A 20554-nucleotide genomic window follows, 5' to 3' on the forward strand; every position below is an offset into this window, starting at 1 on the left:
AAGCTCGGTTGCTGAAGGTTACATTGAAAATTCAATTAAACAGTAAACCGAAATAGCAAAAAGAATCATGGGACAGAAAGATATGCCAAATAAGAAATTAAAAGCAGTACACGTAGAAGCAGAAGCTACCAGCATTGCCAGTAAAAGAAATTTACTTATCCCGACTCCTACAACTTGGATTTCTCCTAGAAACGAAAAGTTTCTCTTCTTGTATTCACTTTAATAATTTAAATAATTTTATTTTACCTTTAAGATTTATAATAAATAAATATTTTCATTGTTTCTAACGTTTCATTTTTTACATTTAGGAGCTAGTGCCTAAACAAGCGTCACTTTTAGATACTAGTGCCTAAAAGAATGTCATTTCGAATCTCAAACAAATATCAAAAACAGTCAATTTCGAAACGCTTTCACAAAAAATACTTTTTGTTCTTATAGAGACACGACCCAAGGAAATACTGTATTATCATTTTTAAATAAATTGACATTTTATGCTAAAACAGTTAAATATTTTATGAATAATTTATCTGAGATACAACTCTAATTACAATAACTCACCTGCTCAGCTGAGCCGACACCAAATTACTGTACGGTGCGTATTTGGCCGGATTGGCGTACATCATACAGATCAGTCTCTCTCGACACTGCTCCGTCCCTGGGCTCTTCTCGTTCCCCAGGCCCAGCTGTTGGAAAATGGAGTCCAGCCTGGACAGGATCGGGCTGTAAAAGGGGTCGTAACTTGTGAGGAGCAGGGAGGAGGAGGGAATTTTATGGAAAACTTTGTAGTCGGTTTTGTGTTTGGGTCGCTGCAGGTAGTAGTTGTCGTTAATGGTGGGGGCGGTGTAGATTCTCTTGTTGGCGAAATCGAACCTAAAAATTTAAAGGAAAACTATTATTCTCTATTTTTGCAGATTTTAGTTAGGTACTACATAAATAATATTATATTTGAAAACAAGGATTATAAATCGTTGAGTCAGAATAAAAACTCATTTCAATAAAATAATTACGAGAATAACGTAAACCAAAAGAGTTACTTTTACTTGCAAAACCCTACAACTTCCTGACTATTTGTAAAGATATTTGGGAAATCCGAATTTTCCCGATTTTGTTTCTATTTCTTCTAATTCTTTGTAACCCTACTAGCTGATACGAGCCCCCTTCGCCGAGCGTAAATTTTTTTAACAATATATCTATACTAATAAGCAGACAGTAGTATCGACTGACTGAATCTAGGAACTAGTGGGGTTGCAGTCGGAAGGGTTTGGAATTATAGTCCAAACCCTTTCGACTGCAACGCCACTAGTTCCTAGATTTTCTATACCTACTAATATATTAAATCCTTAAGTGACTGACTCACTAATTAATCACGGTCTTGCTCAAACCACTCAACGTAAGAAGCTCAATTTTGGCATACAGGTTGATTCTAGGGTGTAGAGGTTCGATAAGAAGGGATTTTTCGAAATTCCAGTTCCAAGAGGGTGAAACCACCCCTCAAATATTACAATATTTTTTATTTAAAAAACGGTCAAGTTTCCGAAAAAACGCTCAAACACGTATATTTTATTTTGTTTTTTATATATTATAAGATTTTTTAAAAATGTATACAGGGTGTTTCGAAAAATCTGGTCATTGATTAATCACGATCCTGCTTAAAGCGCTTGACGTAAAAAGCTGATTTTTGGAAAACAGATTGACTTTAGGGTGTAGAGGTTCGATAAGAAAGTATTTTTCGAAATTCGGATACTAAGGGGGTGAAACTATCCCTCAAATATTAAAATATTTTTTATTTAAAAACCGGTGAGTTTTTCGGAAAAACTCTTAAACACTTTTAAACACACAATACATTTTATTTTGTTGTTTTACATATTTTAAGATTTTTTATAAATTTATACAGGGTGTTTCATAAAATATGACCATTGAGTAATCACGATTCTGCTTAAACTGCTTGACGTTTAAAGCTGATTTTTGGCAAACGGATTGACTGTGGGGTGTAGAGGTTCGATAAGGATGGGTTTCTCGAATCTCAAGTTCCAAGAGGATGAAAACGCCCCTAAAATATTACAATATTTGTTATTTAAAAAACGGTTAGTCTTTCGGGAAAGCGCTTCGACACGCATAATTTATTTTGTTTTTTACATATTTTATTTTTTTTTTAATCATATAGGGTGTTCCAAAAAGTTGGGTAATTTATTAACCACGATTCTGCTTAACCTGCTTGACGTAAAAAGCTTATTTTTGGCAAACGGATTTTTCGAAAGTCAAATTCCAACGAGATGAAAGTACCCTTCAAATATTACCAAGTTATATAATAATATCGCCATATTGTTTTTTCTCATGCTGACATAAATGTGAGAACATTTTATTCAGTTTGTATGTTAATGGAAATTCTTGCTTTGCTTTATCATCACCATCACAAATGATTAATTCGACGCGATCGAAGTCGCGGGTACACGCTATACCCATACAGCACGGCCAAATGAAATTACGTTTCTACAAGGAAGACACATGAGAAACAAAATATGTTAAAGTGAACCTAAGTGTTCATCTAGTTCTAACATATACATATGAGATACACGCAGGTTTATATTGATAGAATTGTGTGTTACAGTGTTTACTAGTTGTATACCGTATGCACTCAAGATTCTAAAGAGTTTTTTGTAACGTAACAAATAATTATTAAAATGTTGAAATCTGACGTCGGTATATGAGATATACAATGTATAAGTTATATGTATGTGTGATACTTCATATCATAGTTGTGCCTATAGTATACACCTTGTAAAAATGTGACATATACACATAATATAAATATGTATATAGACACTTTGTAATAGTGTACTGTTGTGTCTACATTCTAGCATGAAATGAAGGTGTGCGCACGCGCGGATAGCCTCAGCGTAGATACACCGACCAAGTGTATCTTATTAGCCCTCATGGTGTCCTCTCTCCTTTCTCCTTTCTAGGAGTGGTATGTGTTAGCAGCCATTATTGTTTTATCATTCGGAAGCTCTATATAAATGTGCTGTTTGTGTGTAATTTAAAAGAGATTTTAAGGTAAGCAAGTTTTTAATTACTTTGTTACACCTTCCTAAGTGTATTATTAATATTATAGCAGCGATTCTTCCCTTACTCGATACCCAATTTACCAAATTTTGATTCCAACGAATGAAAACTCCACATATTCTCGTATAATGATAAAGAGGTTAGCTCTGCAATATAACTTTTTTTTAATTTGGAAATTATAAAAATCTAAATGAACCAGAGATAGAAAGATTTAAACACTTCACAGAACTTTTTACACTGATATTCGGTAAGTTATTGATGGATCAATATACAGATATGTTTAATATTCAATAATCAGTTTCATATAAAATTTAAGGGTGAGATTGTTAATCTGGAAATAAAATATAACAAAGTCCAACAGAGTGCTCGATGAATGAGTATCCTAACAAACCAACTGCTTGGAGGGAAAGGAGGAGAAAAAAATGACTAAACGAGGTCCACCAAATCGTGGCGATATACCAGTGTTTACCATTCTAGTATGTTGTTATAGTAGGTACTTATATTTTTAATACATTTTGATACAAATTCTGTTCTTTTACAGTGTTTTCTTGCTTCTGGTTTCTGCAGTGTAAATAATTATTATTATTGTGTTATTTGTGCTATTGCGTTCCATGATATAAAGAAAATTTGTGTCTAGCCCTAGCAGGCAACTATTAAGCCCGACAAATCACGTTAGAGTTTTTGACAAACACAAATAAATTTACACCCTTCAAATAACCACGCTAACCAACCTGATTGGTCAAGCTTAAAAGTTGACTGCTAGGGCTAGACCTCGGGCTAGACACTTCTAAAAAGAAATATAATAATTTTATTTTTTAACCACTTAATCCATTTTATGGAAGAAAAATGGCACATTTAATACAAAACAAGAAGTAGTTTTATCTACCACAAGATGTATATACGAAGCAAAATACATACGTATACACACGGTAGTCACAACTGCAATGTGTAAACATAGTTTAGACGTTATACACAAGCACTGTGTATCCGACGACACACTGTGTATCCCTTAAGGCTGATTCATGGTACACCGGGCCGTACCCGAGCCGGGCACGTTCCGTAAAGTAGACACGTTAGTAGAAGCTCTACATAAATGTTTCTAAAAAGAGGATCGAAGAATAAAATTGCCGGATCTGATATAAGCGCTTTCTAAATACTGTAACCACGTCTGGTCATTTAATTTATAATAGATATTACTACTGATTGATATTTGGCAACCAATAATGCCCGCTCAAACGTTGAAGTCATTTTTCTGGCCAAATTAATTAAGTTAAGTATAAGTAAAATTCAACTAAATAAGGGTTAATTTTCCGTGGTTAATGGTTTTTTTTCTCTTTCCTATGCTACTTGTGTGTAGAATATTTGGTTTCATAAAGAAGTAGCAAAATAATGTGAAAATCGAATCATTGTATACTCTTAAAAACGATAAATCCCATAAAACACACAAAAATGGGATACCCTGATTCATGGTACACCGGGCCGTACCCGAGCCGGGCACGTTCCGTAAAGTAGACACGTTAGTAGAAGCTCGGCCCGTGCTCGGCTTAGCATGAATGCATAGGTATAAATACCATTTGACAATGTTTGGCCGTGCCTTCACCGTCGCACGGCCCCGGCCCGTCACGGTGTACCATGAATCAGCCTTTACTTTGTGTATACGTAAATGCTATACTGTGGCTACATTGTGAAGCGGACGTTTAACCTTTGTGCATACGTGTTGAACTACAATGTGTAAACGTAGCATATTTACATCGGGGGAATTGTGTCACCCTGTGTCTACATCTAATAATGTAAACACATCGTAAATGTGATTTGATGTGCTGTATGGGTAGTGTCTTTATAAATTTTGCAATGTTGGTATGCAGTGTGGGTCTTTAAAGTGGAATAAATTCATTATACCAAACACAGAACTCAAACAAAATGTTTGAACATGTTAATTATTATTTTAAGTTGCTCATATTACATAAAAAAATATACCTACAGAAAGCAGATATTTCTACATAAATGTTTCTAAAAAGAGGATCGAAGAATAAAATTGCCGGATCTGATATAAGCGCTTTCTAAATACTGTAACCACGTCTGGTCATTTAATTTATAATAGATATTACTACTGATTGATATTTGGCAACCAATAATGCCCGCTCAAACGTTGAAGTCATTTTTCTGGCCAAATTAATTAAGTTAAGTATAAGTAAAATTCAACTAAATAAGGGTTAATTTTCCGTGGTTAATGGTTTTTTTCTCTTTCCTATGCTACTTGTGTGTAGAATATTTGGTTTCATAAAGAAGTAGCAAAATAATGTGAAAATCGAATCATTGTATACTCTTAAAAACGATAAATCCCATAAAACACACAAAAATGGGATACCCTGATTCATGGTACACCGGGCCGTACCCGAGCCGGGCACGTTCCGTAAAGTAGACTTAAAAGTAGAGGATATTGTACTTAGTTTAAGTAAGGGGGATTATGACGTCAAACTTTTAGTTAGTTTTCTTGATTTAAATTGTATTCTACTTTTCAACGTTTATTCATTTCCATTTCTTTAAATATTAACTTTTAATATTTTAATAAATTGCTTAAACATTTTTTTTAGTAGTATTATTTACAGTCTAGTCTCATAGTTAAGTTAGAGTCACTTAAGTACAAATAGTTATAGAATATTTGAAGTTCATGATAGTTGCACTCAACAGTTCGAGGTTAGTGTTGAAGTCTACTTAATAGTAACATCTTTTATGCCGAGTTCATAGAGTAGAATCTCGTGGCGCCCTTTTATTAATATCTTTGAACCCCGACCACCAGGCTGTTAAAATTAAAAAGCTAGTGGCCTCTATGTAACTCATTCTGCATTAAGGAAACTTGTGTTTTATTGAACTTCGAATTAGAAAGGGCGTGGCACCTATTACGTCTGTCACTTTAGTAGTCTGTATAATACAATTTTTGGTTTTATTGCCCGAAAGATATTCCTAACATAGACATAGCTCGTTGCGTTATTCTCAACTTACTCAAGTTCTTATTACTTATTATTGAAGTTTTTCGAACGAAATGGACTTCTGGCGATATACATACATACAATTTTAATAATTTATTGCAAAAATGGGTTTTTGTGTATTATAATTAAATTATAATTGATTTATAAAAATATGATAATACACGCTTTCTGGGTTGCTAGAACATTGGAGACCTGAATTTATATTGTTTTTAGACTCGCGTGCCCTATATGAATTTTGTCTCCATACATAGATGCTGCAATCAATACAATTTCAAAACGTTTTACCTGTTCCGTTAAATTTGAACGTGAAAAATGTCAGGAACGTGTATCGACACAATTTGTCTAGAGAAAATGCTTGTCAAGTGATTTATATTCTTTTGGAAACTGTAATGTCAACTGGATACATATTGATTGTAACGGAACTGGAGAGAAAATAAATCTGCTGCTCAGCTTACGTGAGCTTGTTGAATGGAAATATATAGTTTTTACGTATCTATTAATATCTATTAGCCATCTGGACAGGTTATTTATTATTTATATAGTTTTATTAAATAAATCAGTTCAAAATGTATTTATAAAAATCTGAAATTTGCGGTTTACAGCTTGTCGGCATTTTTTAATTAAAATTATTTCTAAAACATCATTATACATTGACTTGCACTGACGTATTAATGCCAATTCTTTAATAAAAATGCATGTTAAAAATACAAGCGTTCACTTAAGTCAGCTAATTATTTTATGTTTTTCGATGTTGTCCTGTTTGTTTTTTTAATATTATGGTATCGTTATGGAACTAATTGAACTTCTTATTAGTTTTGACTATACGCTCTACTAAACTGAATTAATTAATTTTTCAAAATATATGGAGATATGATTTTATACATGTGTATATTTTATTATAGTCGATTTCCGGAAAAACTCATAATAAAAATATTATCAGTTCAATATTGGTTATATATTCGGTATATTGGTTATATTCGGTATATTGGTATATATTCGGAATATTGGTTATATTGGTAATATTCGGCTCAATCACAATTTGCGGAAAAATATGACGAAGTAGAGAATATACTAACCTAACCTAACTCAATTGTAGTTGGAAACGGTGACTAAGGTTTTATTTGGAAACGGTGCCTAAGAGGCGTTAATATTTTACTGTACAGGGTGGTCGAAATTGGTCTGTTTTAACAGAGAAAACCTATTTCTTGACTAGATAGAGCTTAACTGACATAGATGTGATGGGCTCGATTTCTGAGACACGTTTAATGGTATAAACCGCCTGTTGATATTTTCACTGCCAACTGAAATACGGAGTCTTTTTGAATTTTTTTTACCATTTTGAATATTGCCTATACCTTTCTTATTTTGCGGAATAATTTTGCGATAATTCCCTTAACCCATAATTCTTATTAACCCATAACTTTATATCTTTGGAAATGGTTAAACGTCAGCATTTTTTTTAAGTTCATAGCCAACTATGATTTCCCTTTAAATAATTAATTTTTCTATTATTACTGACAAAAAGAGCAGGTATAGAAACTGACATACCAGTGGCGTAGTACTGGATTGTGCTTAAAAAAGTGCCTTAAAAACGTCTTTACAGAATTTTATTATTCCGCGCAATAAAAAAGTTACGGGCAATTTTCAAAATGGTAAAAAATTTAAGTTAATTTTAAGATCCCGTATCTCAGCTGGGTGTGAAAATATCAACAGGCGGTTTATGTCAATAAACGTGTCTCAGAAATCGAGCCCATGACATCTACGTTGGTTTTGCTCTATCTAGTCAGGAAATAAGTTTTCTCTGTTAAAACAGACCAATTTCGACCACCCTGTGCATTTCTAATAAGAGTACAAATAATTAATTCTTTTATTTTTTTTTTTTCATTAAATGTAAAAAAATAAGTTAATAAGTGTGAAAAAAAATGTGCAAAGACCAAACATTTTCTAAATCAACCTTTTTACACTAGATAATTATTGTTAATTTAGTATGAAAACGTCAAATCCAAAAATGTTATATGGCAGAGTTATTGTAGTCTACTTAATATTTTTTTCCCTGAGAATGCATATGCATATACAGTTCAGTTAATAAGGTCAAAGTGTTATTTTCTTTTCCAACTTTGACATTACTAAAACGTGAAACAAATTGCACCCGTTTCAACCTAATATTATTCCTTCAAAATTGAAGTCAACTGGAAAATATGTAATAATTTCTCAAAAGCTATGTCCTGTTCTTTTATGCATGGTTTAATTTGTAAATGCCGTTACATTTGCAAATTGTAGTGGAATTAAAGTTTTGATACTGACATAAATAGAAGAAATATTAAGTAGCCGTTCAAAGAAATAAATCAAAGGAGCCTATTTAGCCCAAGAAATAGGCCTTCAAATACGAAGTTTTCGTAAAAACTTCAATTTTTACTTTCTTATTTTATTTAAGTTACTTTCGTCATTTAAGGTCTAAAAACGATTTGTGAAAGATTTTTTTTTAATTCACCCCCGGAGAAGGGGTGAAATAAATAAATAATTATATTTTTTTCGAAATTTTGGAGAAACGGTAAGGACTAGAAAAAAAAGTTCATTAGTAATTTATAAAAGTAGAGCTTTCAATTATACACAAAAATGGTAGGTACTTTTTTTGTTCAAATCAAAATTAACCGAAATAAAGTGGCTAGAAGCTAGGGGACAACTTTTATTCAAACATTTTTTTCCAAGTCCTTTACCGTTTCTCTGAAATTTGGAAATAAACACTTTATTTATAGTCCAATCAGTGGGGGCCATTATAGGCCTCTGCCATACAAAAGGTGGTGTAGTAGTAATTTTTAATATGTTGTTAAGGTTTAGGTCTTGATGAAAAATCCAAGTTTTCAACCTTGCGGTGCGACCGCTCGAGCTGCCATCTTGAATTAAAGATACACAAAACTGTATTTTACAAAATATATCCGCAGCGGTTATCTTACGATCAAAATTTATTATTAATTTATTATTTTTTATTTTTATACAACTTCCAGAAAGTGTGGAATTCGGAGATAACCAAATCAATATTTTGGATGGAGGATACCTTTTGCACAAAGTTGAATGGCACCGTAATGATTCAGTTGCGCACATTTCCGAAAAGTACGTTCAATATGTACGAAATCACTACGGTTTATATGCAGTCGTTGTTTTTGATGGATATCCGAGTGATGGAGCCAAAAGGAATACTAAGACCGCAGAAAGACTGCACCGATCGATGAAGCATGTCTGCGGATGCTCTCTTCGATGAAACTATGCCCGTTCAAGTTTCCCAGGAATTATTTTTAGCCAACGAAAACAATAAAGGCCGTTTAATTTCGATGCTCACCAAAAAAATGAAGCAGGCTGCTATTACTGTCAACCAGTCGGAAAAAGATTCTGATGTGTTGATTGTCAGAACAGCGATTTCCTTGTGCCCAAAATTTGATGCTGTTTTCGTAGTTGGCGAAGACGTTGACCTTCTCGTTTTGCTGACAGTATTGGCACTGTCTCAAGGAAACATCCGAGGAAACATCTATCTCCGCAAACCAGGAAAAGGCAAAATTGCTGAAAGAATATATTCAGCTAATAGTTTAAAACATGAAAAAGTAGCTGAAAACATTCTGTTTCTCCATGGTTTTAGTGGCTGTGACACGACATCGTCAATCTTCAACCAAGGAAAAATGAAGTTTTGTTCGCTTCTCCAGAAAACAGCAGAACTCAGTGATACCATTGGCATTTTTAAACATCAGGATGCAACACCAGAGGACATCGCAGATGCTGGAGCACGCTTTCTCTTGCTTTGTATGGTGGCAACTTAGAAGAAGACACCTTAGAAGAAATCCGCTACCAACGTTTTGCTAGATCAACCACAAAAAATAAATCCAATCTTGCTTCATTGCCACCAACGAAGCCAGAACATTGCCACCATATCATTAAGTCTAGAAATGGTATGGAATCGAGAAAAAAATCTGAAAATTGGGGCTGAAAACTGGGCAGCAATGGGCTTGTTCCACTCACCATGACAAAACAAACAGCACCCGACGACTTATTGCAATTCATTTCATGCACTTCTAGAAAAGGATGAGGCGCAGCATGTGGCTGCAGGAAAACTGGGTTGGTGTTCCGTTGTATGTGGCTTCTGCAGTGGTCAGTCATGCGAAAATGTCCCGGAGGTTTACATCGACATTGAGGACGAAGATGACCAAGACTTAACAATGGAAGAGCAATATATTCCTATAAGCTCCGATTACGATGACACCGAAGACAATACTCAAAACGTTATTAATAACCAACCCGGACCATCAAAGAAAAGAAAACGCTAATAAATCGCAATTGCACTACCATATTTTTCAGTTTTTTCTATGTTGTGCGTTATATTTCAATGAGACATATATGAAGGTTATAACATATTTTTTTCGCTCCGTGGCACCGTGGCACTACATCACCAGCCGCTGCTGTTTATACCTATATAAAAAATAGCGAGAATTTCGGAAAAATTACAAAATTGGGGAGTTTTTCTATTTTTTTTTTGGAAAATATGTGCAACTTTTCGTCACTGTAACCTTCTATCCAAGATGGCGGCTCGAGCGGTCCCACCCCAAAGTTGAAAACTTGGATTTTTTGTCAAGACCCAAATCTTAACGACATATAAAAAAATTACTACTACACCACATACTACTACACCATTTTTGTATGGCAAAACGCCCCACTGACTGGACTATTATATTTTTCACCCCTTCTCGGGGTGAATTTAAAAAAAGTCTTAATTGAAATTTATAATTTTCCAAACAAATTCAATAAAAATGATGAATATATAATTTTTTCAGCAACTTATATTTTTTAACTTCTACTATCATCCTCTAGATTCTAGCCACCCTATCTCGGTTAGTTTTGATCTGTGCAAAAAAAGCATAGAGACCATTTCTTTGTATAATTTGACGCTCCACAACTTTTATTTGAACTTTTTGTTCTAGTTCTTACCGTTTCTCCGAAATTTCAAAAACTAATTTTATTTAATTATTACACCCCTTCTCGGAGGTGAACACTTGAAGAAAATTATAATAAATCGAAAACAATGAAGACTTTAACTCCTTGTAGCTACGAAACAAAGCAGAATCGAACCGTTGTTGATATACAAAATATATCTTATTTTGGACGTGAGGAATCTCCCCAAGAGAGATGTTTTTTGAAGCATCTTGTATATATACAGTGTGTCCCAGGAATAAGTACAGATAGTTTAACTAGTAATATATTTCGACCCCAGAAACACGTTTATGATTCCTTGTGCGTGAAAAAACAATTTGAAAACTTTAAATTGGATTTAGTTAGTTAAAAAACATTATTTCTTGATAATATGGCAACAGAGGTAATAAATTAAATTTGCAAGAAAGAAAACACCAGTGGAAACGATCCAGTAGTTCTTAAAATTTTAGCAAAAAACTTTTAAGTATAATAACTCGGTTATTTTTGACTTTTTGAAAAACAGTAAAGAGAAACTATGTTTCTTTTATCGAGATCTACGAGCCCTGAAAATATTTGCACTTATTTAAGACTCAGCCTGTATACAAGGTGGTCCGAACTGTATTCCGGAAACTTCGGCAATATATTCTAGTGATAAAAATAAGTAAAAAAGTTCATATAAAAGTATATCCTAAAATGCTTAGGTTTTAAGATGCAAAGTGTAGAAGTTTCATTTTTATTTTGATTTTTTTCAAATAATTTCTGAAGTAACGTCAATATTTTAATGAATATTAGTGTCTTTTCACATGAGAAATTTGATTTGGTTTGGTTGGCTACATGTTTTTTTAATTGTTATGAAGAGTAATAACTTTTCGTCCGTGCCTGTATAAAACTACTGGTTGAAAAAATATACATTACTGTGATTTTTTACGTAAAAAATGTCTCTTGGTAAAAATCGCTAGGAGCAACCGTTCTCAAGATATTTAGAATGGAAATAGTCAATACATGTCATTATTGACAAAAATACATGTTGAGTAGATAATTATTTGCCTGAAATGATAAACTTGGAAACTTTTTAGTTTTTTTTAAATTAATCATATTTTTTTTTTGGAAAAAATGATGATAAAACAGTTTTTGTTGAACTTTTTGACACAAAATCATTTCAAATTTATGATTTCAGATTAATAACTATTTAAGTACACTGCGTCTGTCCGTCCTGTAGCTACGGGGTATCCGCGAGAGGGGAAACGATATTCTCTCGATGTTTTTCGTAAAAAATTAGAGGACGCGTCCCATCAATAAAAATTCGACAAATTTGCAAGTAGCCAATAAAATGAGTGGGCGGAGCGATTTGCGGTGACGTACTCGTCAAGTCGACGTATAAAATATATTGCTGTTTATTTAAATGTTTTTTGTCCGCATTCCTTTCATAGACACAGATCCAGCAGAGGCACTTTAATCATGTTTAATTTATGTCAATTACAAGAATTATTGATAATTTAGATTCCAAATATCTCGAGAACCATTACTCGTAGCGATTTTAACAAAGATACACCTTTTAAAGTAAATGTATATTTTTTCACCCTGTAGTTTTATACAGGTACGGATGAAAAGTTATTACTCTTAATAAAATTGAAATAAAATGAAACTTCTACACCCTGTATCTCCGAAACTAAGCATTTTAGGACATACATTTATACGAACTTTTTTGCATATTTTTATCTGCAGAATATGCTAGTGAAGTTTTCGGAATGCAATTCGGATTACCCTGTATATGTATTTATAGTCCTTTTTTTTAGTCAGTCTATAAAACTAGAGTACCTAGAGATTTTAATGTAAACGATAAAACATGAAAGCTGATGGACAAATGTCATTTTATAAGGCATACTTACTACTGCACCATATAAAATTTTACGAAGGATCCGGTTGTAAAATAAAATTCTATTAGGAAAGCCATTATATGCAAATGTGCTTTATATAGTTAATAAAAAACATGACTGCGTCGCCCAGCAGGAAGCGTATATTTTTTGTTATATGCCGTATAACAGCGTGCAATTAATAGCCTCATTTTATATAATGAGTTTACATAATGAGTAATACATTTAATATAAAATACTAAACTAAGCAGATATTAATTCAGATAGTATAAACGAGCAAAAACTTTTTGTAATGTACCAAGTAGGTATTTCAACAAGCCTTCTTGATTTTCTGTGTTCTAATTTAATTATGACAAATTAGATGCTGATATGCGTTGGTTAAATATAATTAAGTTTTGAAAAGAACTTTAAGAATTTATGTTAAAAGACAGACCGTAAAAGAATAGAGTGAATACGACAAAAGACCCAGGTAATAGATGCCATCCACAAAGTCAAATTCCTCAAGTGGCAATTGACAGGACACCTGGAAAGAAGGACAGACAACAGATGGACAACAAAAATTACAGCATGGTACCTACTAGAAATCTACTACTACTGCCATTACTCGCTGACGAGTATTCGACACACATCAAAAGATGGTCACGCAAGGCGTTTTCTTTGATGAGCTTTTCTGTGACTGAAAAGCCCGATACGTGATGTTATCTGCCTACCGTACTCTGGACATTAAGTTCTATTATGAGCTGCTTCTTCCCACACATTCTGCATTTTGATCCCCTTTAAGTTTTTGTGGAAAATGTTCTAGTACATTTTCAGTTGTCTACCCGGCCTCCTCTTACCGTCAACAAGCTCACCGTAAAGCAGAGATTTTGGTATGCGGTTTTCTTGCATTCTTCATACGTGGCCAGCCCATCTTAGGCGGGATTTTGTAACCATGACTTCAATATCCTCGCAGTTAGCTTTTTCAAGGACCGATACGTTTGAGACATGATGGAACAACCGGATTCAACTTCGGATTCAACCGGATCCGAACCGGATTCTTAAGAGTTGTCTAAGGTGTCTCTATTGCAACATGTTTAATGCGTTCATGTGTCGGCGGTACGGTACCCAGATTTCGCTCCCATATAACATGGTGGGGATTATAATTGCTGGGTAGACTGCAAGTTTCGTTTTTGTGCTCAAGCCATGATTGTAGAAAACCCTGTCTTTTAATTTCCAGAATGTTCTTGAGGCGTTGCTAATCCTGTGCTGAATTTCAGAGTCAATATTGGCCTTTTCCGAAATCAAACTGCCTACGAGAAATCAAGACCTAGAGGAAGACCAAAATTGAGATGGGACCATGATATTAGGAAATTGACGGAGATGGCTTGGGCCCGCATAGACAGCAATAGACAATAATGGGCCCAACTACAAAGAGAGTATCTAAATGGGTGAGCCTCACCCATTTAGTGTACTCAAAGTACCGACAGTACTTTGAGTAAAACTGAGCATCGGTGTACATCGGGCAAAAAAATACCCCGTTAAGTTTCTGTTCGTTCTTCTGTATGTGTCTTCGTGTTGGCGGTTGAAATCGCCATGAATGTTTGTAGGCATATGGATTAATATGTGTTTTGGTGCCTGAAAAAGCGACAATAAAGTAGCGAAACGTCGCAAAAACATTGTTTCTTTAAAAAATATAATGGAATCTTTTAAAATATTCATTCTACTCATAAAACTAGCATATTAAGAGGAGGAATGAATCTTTATAAGAAAATATTATCTGCAAAATTAAGCAATAATTCACCACATCATTTTTTTTACTTTTGCACTGGACGCGCGTTTCGCTGACCACGTTAGCATGGATTAAAACTAAACTAGTATCTAGAAATTGAGTAATATCTAAAAATATAGACGCTTTAAATATATTTTCTGGAATTTTAAACTACACCACATGAAATTCATTTTTACTCAATAGAACAATAAATTAAAATCTTCCTAATATAGAGGTTTTTTTACTACCATGTAACTTTTCTAACCTGCTATTTGGTGATGTGGTACTACTAGAGTCAACAGTGTTTAACGCCAAACTGTCACCATCATTAAAACTGGCATCTAGCGCTTGGTCGTTATTGTAAGGATCGACATCCTTAAATTCAAAGTCTTCTATTTCTTGTTGTTGAGGACCCCTATTTATTCCTAAAATATGTATAAGTATTTAGTAAAAAACTATAAGTTAGACAATTTAGAGTATTGTCTAAATTTTGTCGAACTATATACATTCACCGGCACGAAAAACGGTCAATTTAAATTTTTTATGTATTTTAAAGTTTAATACGAGTGGGAAACCGCTGGGGAAGTTGGTGTACAAAAAGGGGGAAGTATGCGAGGAAGTACGGGAAGTATGGAAGAAGTAGGGGAAGTATAGAGGAAGTTTAGGAAGTATTGAGGAAGTGCGAGGAAGTACGGGGAAGTATGACGAAATATCGGGGAATTATTAAGGAAGTATGAAGGAAGTCCGGTAGAGTTCAAGAGAATTGTTAGAAATTAAAAAAAAAACAGAAGGATTTCCTTATATAGAATATAGTTGATCATAGAATCTGATCCCTACTTGAGCTAGTTGAGCTTAGAAGCTTTTTAAGTTGGTATTTAATTTTTTTTGTCTATGGTTTTCGAATATTTTTTACAATTTGCAACATTGTGGTTTCGACTATAATAGGCAGCAATTCTCTCGCGTTTGTCTTCGAGTTTTGTTTTAAAAGTGAATATTTTAGGAATTTCACAAAGCGCCAGCTTATTGTTTGTCAGTATATTGTATGGATAATACTTTTACATACAGAGATGTTTTACAAAGATGGAAATATTTAGAGCAGGAAGCTAATTGGTATGGAATAAAAATATTAGGTTTCTCTTCAGATGGCAATACGTGACTTTTGTAACTTTATTTTCGACGAGTCAGTTGACGAAAATGATGTCGAAAGGACTTCTATAATAAATTTGGAGCTAATGTGGGTGGATCAAATTTTAAAGATTAATCGGGATTGGGATGTTTTTTTAATGCAACACCCTGTATTTTATTGTATTTTGGCTTCCTTTTTGATCACTTTACTAGACTGCATATAAAGTGATTAAAAAGGAAGCCAAAAATGCAATAATATACAGGGTGTTCCATTTAAAAAAATCATCTTGACCTACTTTTTTGAGCCACCCTGCAGAAGTTAAAATATTTTCCTGTAATACATCCTAATACATAGTTTAGGTTTGCCCTTAAACAAAATTCATAACTTTTTTATTATAGGAGCTATAAATGCTCGACGCACTATTGCCGGACCCTGTATAGGCAGGATAACTGATAATCTAGTGAATACAAAATACGAATTACAGTTAAGTAAGGGGCATTTAAATGGCCAAAAATCTAATGCTGGAAGTACATACTCGCTGAGGCGACCCGACATAAAAGACAGTCCTAGCCAATAACAATGTAGATATCGTTAATTTTTAGTCGCGCCTCGGGTCGCCTCGGCGAGTGTATACTTCCACCATTAAGGCGCGTTCTCACGACTCGTGTACTTGACAAACATTTGTAATTGGTATACAGGGTATACAGGTGCGTCGGGCATCTATACGGAATTTTTAAGTTATTTATTAAAGGAGCTACGCCGCACTCCCGCCAGACCCTGTATGCCAATAAAAAATACTTGCCAAGTACACGTGAGAATGCGCCTTTAGATGTCGACGAAAAATATTTTTTTATGGTCCTATAAATTTCCTTAGCAACGACTCTTAAAAACGATTTATTTAAAATTAGTAATTAGTAGATACGACAAAGTCAAAATAAAAAATATTTATAAAACGTCAAAAAAAATTGATTTGATTACATATTTTTATTCGAGTTTATTTTTGTATTTATGTAAGTAATATTTTGTAATTAAAGAATATATTTTTGAACAGAATTTGATTCAATGTATTCGTTTTATGATTATTAAAAACTAACTAAGCATTTTAGGGCATACGAACTTTTTTACTTATTTTTATCTGCAAAATATGCTTCAAAGTTTCCGGAATACAATTCGGACCACCTTGTATATTATTCGTTATATTATTTGAACGCCTGTAAACAATGAAATTTTCGCTATCATTTAGGGTTTTTTTATAACGCTGGCTGTTTTTGGTAGCTGATTCTAAAGTGGATTAATAGAGATATATTTTAAATTACATACCTTGGTTTAACGGGGAAGTAGTAAGGAAGTACGGGGAAGTATTAAGGATGTACGGGGATATATTGAGGATGTATGGGGAAATATGAGGAAGTATGAGGAAGTATTGAGGATGTAAAGGAAGTATTAAAAGGGATAGAAGGAAGTAAAAAGGATGTAAAGGAAGTCTCAGGGATGTTATTTGATTTTATAGTATTTCTTTCTAAATTAAGAATGAAATCTATCAATTATACGAAGGAAAACAAAATATTGATATTTGGGTGATAGTTTGAAACACACTGTGGAATATGTTAACAAAGCATGAAATTTAAAAGATCATTGTGTCATCTAGGTACACCTTTTCTCGATAGTTTGTTTTTGATTCTTCTCAATAGTTTTGTTTTTAATGGAGATATTCGCTTTTGAATAAGACAGTAACGATTTACACCATTTTTAACACTGATTTTGGGTCCTCATCAACACACTTATAAAATAGTGTTTATTGTTTTTGTAATGTCTCTGTCATTGAGAAGTCATATTATTTTTTATTGACTTTTACCCCAATAGAGATGGTTTTAAGCGAGGTTTTAAGTTCTGATGTATCGGCTATTGCTGCTTTAATTGATCATAGAAGAGATCAAATTTTGGACTTAAAACCATATCTGGTAAAATAATTACCCAACAAATATTAATAATATGATTTTTCAAAGACAGTGGTATTACAGAAATCATAAACACTATTTTGTCTGTTGACTAGGACCAAAAGCAAAGGCATAGTTTTAATGTGAAAAATACGAAAAATGTTGGTGTCTTTTTCAAAAGCGAATATTTTCATAAATTATAGTTCTATTGAAATGAATAACAACACAAAATATCGAAAAAATATACACCTAGATGATAAAAATATTTTTAAATTTTTTGCTTTTTAACATACTCCACAGGGTGTTTCAAACTTTTACAAAAAATTCAACATTTTGTTTTTCCTCGTATAATTGACAGATGACAACACTTTTAATTTAGAAAGATATACTAGTAAGACAAATAATTTAGCTAGATATTGCTTTAAATATCATAAAAATCGACTTAGCGGAACAAAATATACTTATTAAACTTTAAAATATATCCAAACATTAAGTTCCCCGCAGATTAAGTTCCCCGCACATTAAGTTTCGTGCAGGTGAGTGCAGATTAGATAGAAAACATATACAAGTATAGGGTATACAGTGTATTTCAACAAACATGTGCCACCTATCGTAGGGAGATTCCTCACGTAAAAATAAGACTTATTTTTCATATCAACATAGGTCCGATTCTGCTTTGTTTCGTAACTACAGGGTGTTAAAGTCTTAATAATCTTTCGATTTATTATAATTTTCTTCCAAGTACTTTTAGTGGTTCTTTTGTTCGTAATTTTTGGTGTTATTAAATTTTGTAAATATTCAAAGTCGGGCCTGGTCATTCTTGTAAAGTTTTTGAACTGATCATAGCCTTCCTCAGACACTAAGTTGTTGCAATAAATTATACCGATTTCTAAAAATTAAGCTGTGCACTTCATTCGTCGAAAAATAAGTTTTTAATTTGAACAGAGCCGAGAGACGAACGAATGCCGTGCGCGCTTCCTAAAGTTTAAATGCACCATTACATATATTAATGCTAAAAAAGTGTCAATAAATTTATGAGGGACATGCATATGGGTTATCACTGGAATATTTTTCAAAAAAAAAACATGTGCGCCACTGACTTTTTTTCTTTTGACATCCAAATTGTAGAGGTTCCCGGTGGCGTAAAGGTACAGGCTCTCATCTATCAATCTAAAGGTAGTGGGTTCGAATCCTACACCCGGTATTTCATCTGCCGACTAGTTTCATTAAAATAAAAATAGTTTGGGTACCTAGGACGGCTCAGCCTTAAATGAGCACTTGGGATTCACAATCTTATAGGCGGATGAAGCGCAGTGCTAACCACATTACCTTCCTTGTATACCGAACGGCTTTAGCATTGCAAGCTGTACCACTGTACCTTGCTACTCCCAAGGCGTTAAACGTTATATATGGGAGCATTATTATTACAGTACATCTGCTGGATCTGTGTCTATGAAAGGAATGCGGGCAAAAAACATTTAAATAAACAGCAATATATTTTATACGTCGATTTTACGAGTGCGTCACCGCAAATTGCTCCGCCCACTCACTTTATTGGCTACTTGCAAATTTGTCGAATTTTTATTGATGGGACGCGTCGTCTAATTTTTTACGAAAAACATCGAGAAAATATCGTTTCCTCTCTCACGGATACCCCGGAGCTACAGAACGGACAAACGTACTGTATATCAAAATTGTGTAGGCCATTTAATGCCAATTAAAAGTTATCTCTTGATATTTTGTCCAGTTCGGCCTCCTTGATGAGATAAACGCAATTTTATTAATCACAATCTAATAATAAATTTAATAATATATTAAAATAAAAATAAAATTAATAAATTATATATTTCACCTAATTTATTATTAAATATTATTACTATTAGTTATTATTACTATTACTCAACATACAGCAGTTTCAAATAAAAAAATAATGATATTTAAGATAATTACAAAAAACCTAATTTTTAAAACATTTAACATCCTGTAACTCTAAAACTATGCATTTCCACCCATGTTTATAGGACATTTTTTTCGTATTTTTTGATGAGCAATCAATGAGTACTTATTTAAAACTTTCGCAAGTCAATGATTAAAATATTTAAAGGTTGCTATTGACTTGGATCAAGGCTGTAGCTACGAAGCACCCTGTAGCTACGAAGCAAAACAGAATCGGACCTATATTGATATGAAAAATAAATCCTATTTTTACGTGAGGAATCTCCCCACGAGGGATGGCACATGTTTTTTGAAACACCCTGTATAAATGTTGCAGGATTTTTTTATAAATATTTTTAAAAATAACTGAGAGAGTATCACGTAAGTAACTCCAGATATCACAGTTAATACCCAAATAAGTTGTTTTTATACAAAGAAATTAAAAAAAAAATGTTAAATTAGTTAGAGAATTATGTATGTTTCAATATTAATTTATACCTGCTGATGCACTAGAAAGCCCTGAGAACGTTGATAGTCCTTTTCCAACAAGTTTACCAACTCCACCCAAAATAGTTGGCAAAAACATGGCTATCAATATGGATTTTATAAATTGGGCGCCTATAAATACTGGCAACAGCATTTTCTTTAGGAAGAAAGCCAGCATTCCCATTCCAAAGCCAGCTAGAAATGAGCTTTTTCCTGATGCGTCTGAAATAAATAATAAAATCTATTAATATTACTCCAACTAAGGCTTATTCAAATTGATGAATCTTGTTAAATTAGGTTCTGATAATAAAAAAATGTTAAAAAAAATATTATGTTGTTAAATTATATTATTAGGTATACAAATTTAATAAAATGCATATGAATTTTATTAAAGTATTAAACTTCATATTTTTTATAATACCGGGTGCGTTTCAAAAGTTGCT

At 33.2% G+C, this 20554-nt stretch overlaps 1 protein-coding gene across 1 annotated transcript in view; it reads right to left on the reverse strand.

The window, feature by feature from the left end:
* Positions 1 to 20554, reverse strand: part of LOC115880981 — a 78931-nt gene that overhangs the window by 2985 nt on the left and 55392 nt on the right. Inside the window, exons 3-5 of the mRNA XM_030898326.1 lie at positions 20124 to 20333; positions 14893 to 15052; positions 559 to 870 (exon numbers count right to left, since the gene is read on the reverse strand). Coding sequence (XP_030754186.1) covers positions 559 to 870; positions 14893 to 15052; positions 20124 to 20333 — 682 coding nt within the window. The remainder of the gene's footprint in view (positions 1 to 558; positions 871 to 14892; positions 15053 to 20123; positions 20334 to 20554) is intronic.

This window comes from Sitophilus oryzae, unplaced genomic scaffold, assembly GCF_002938485.1.
Source record: "Sitophilus oryzae breed Bouriz unplaced genomic scaffold, Soryzae_2.0 scaffold_168_pilon_pilon, whole genome shotgun sequence".
Taxonomy (NCBI): domain Eukaryota; kingdom Metazoa; phylum Arthropoda; class Insecta; order Coleoptera; family Curculionidae; genus Sitophilus; species Sitophilus oryzae.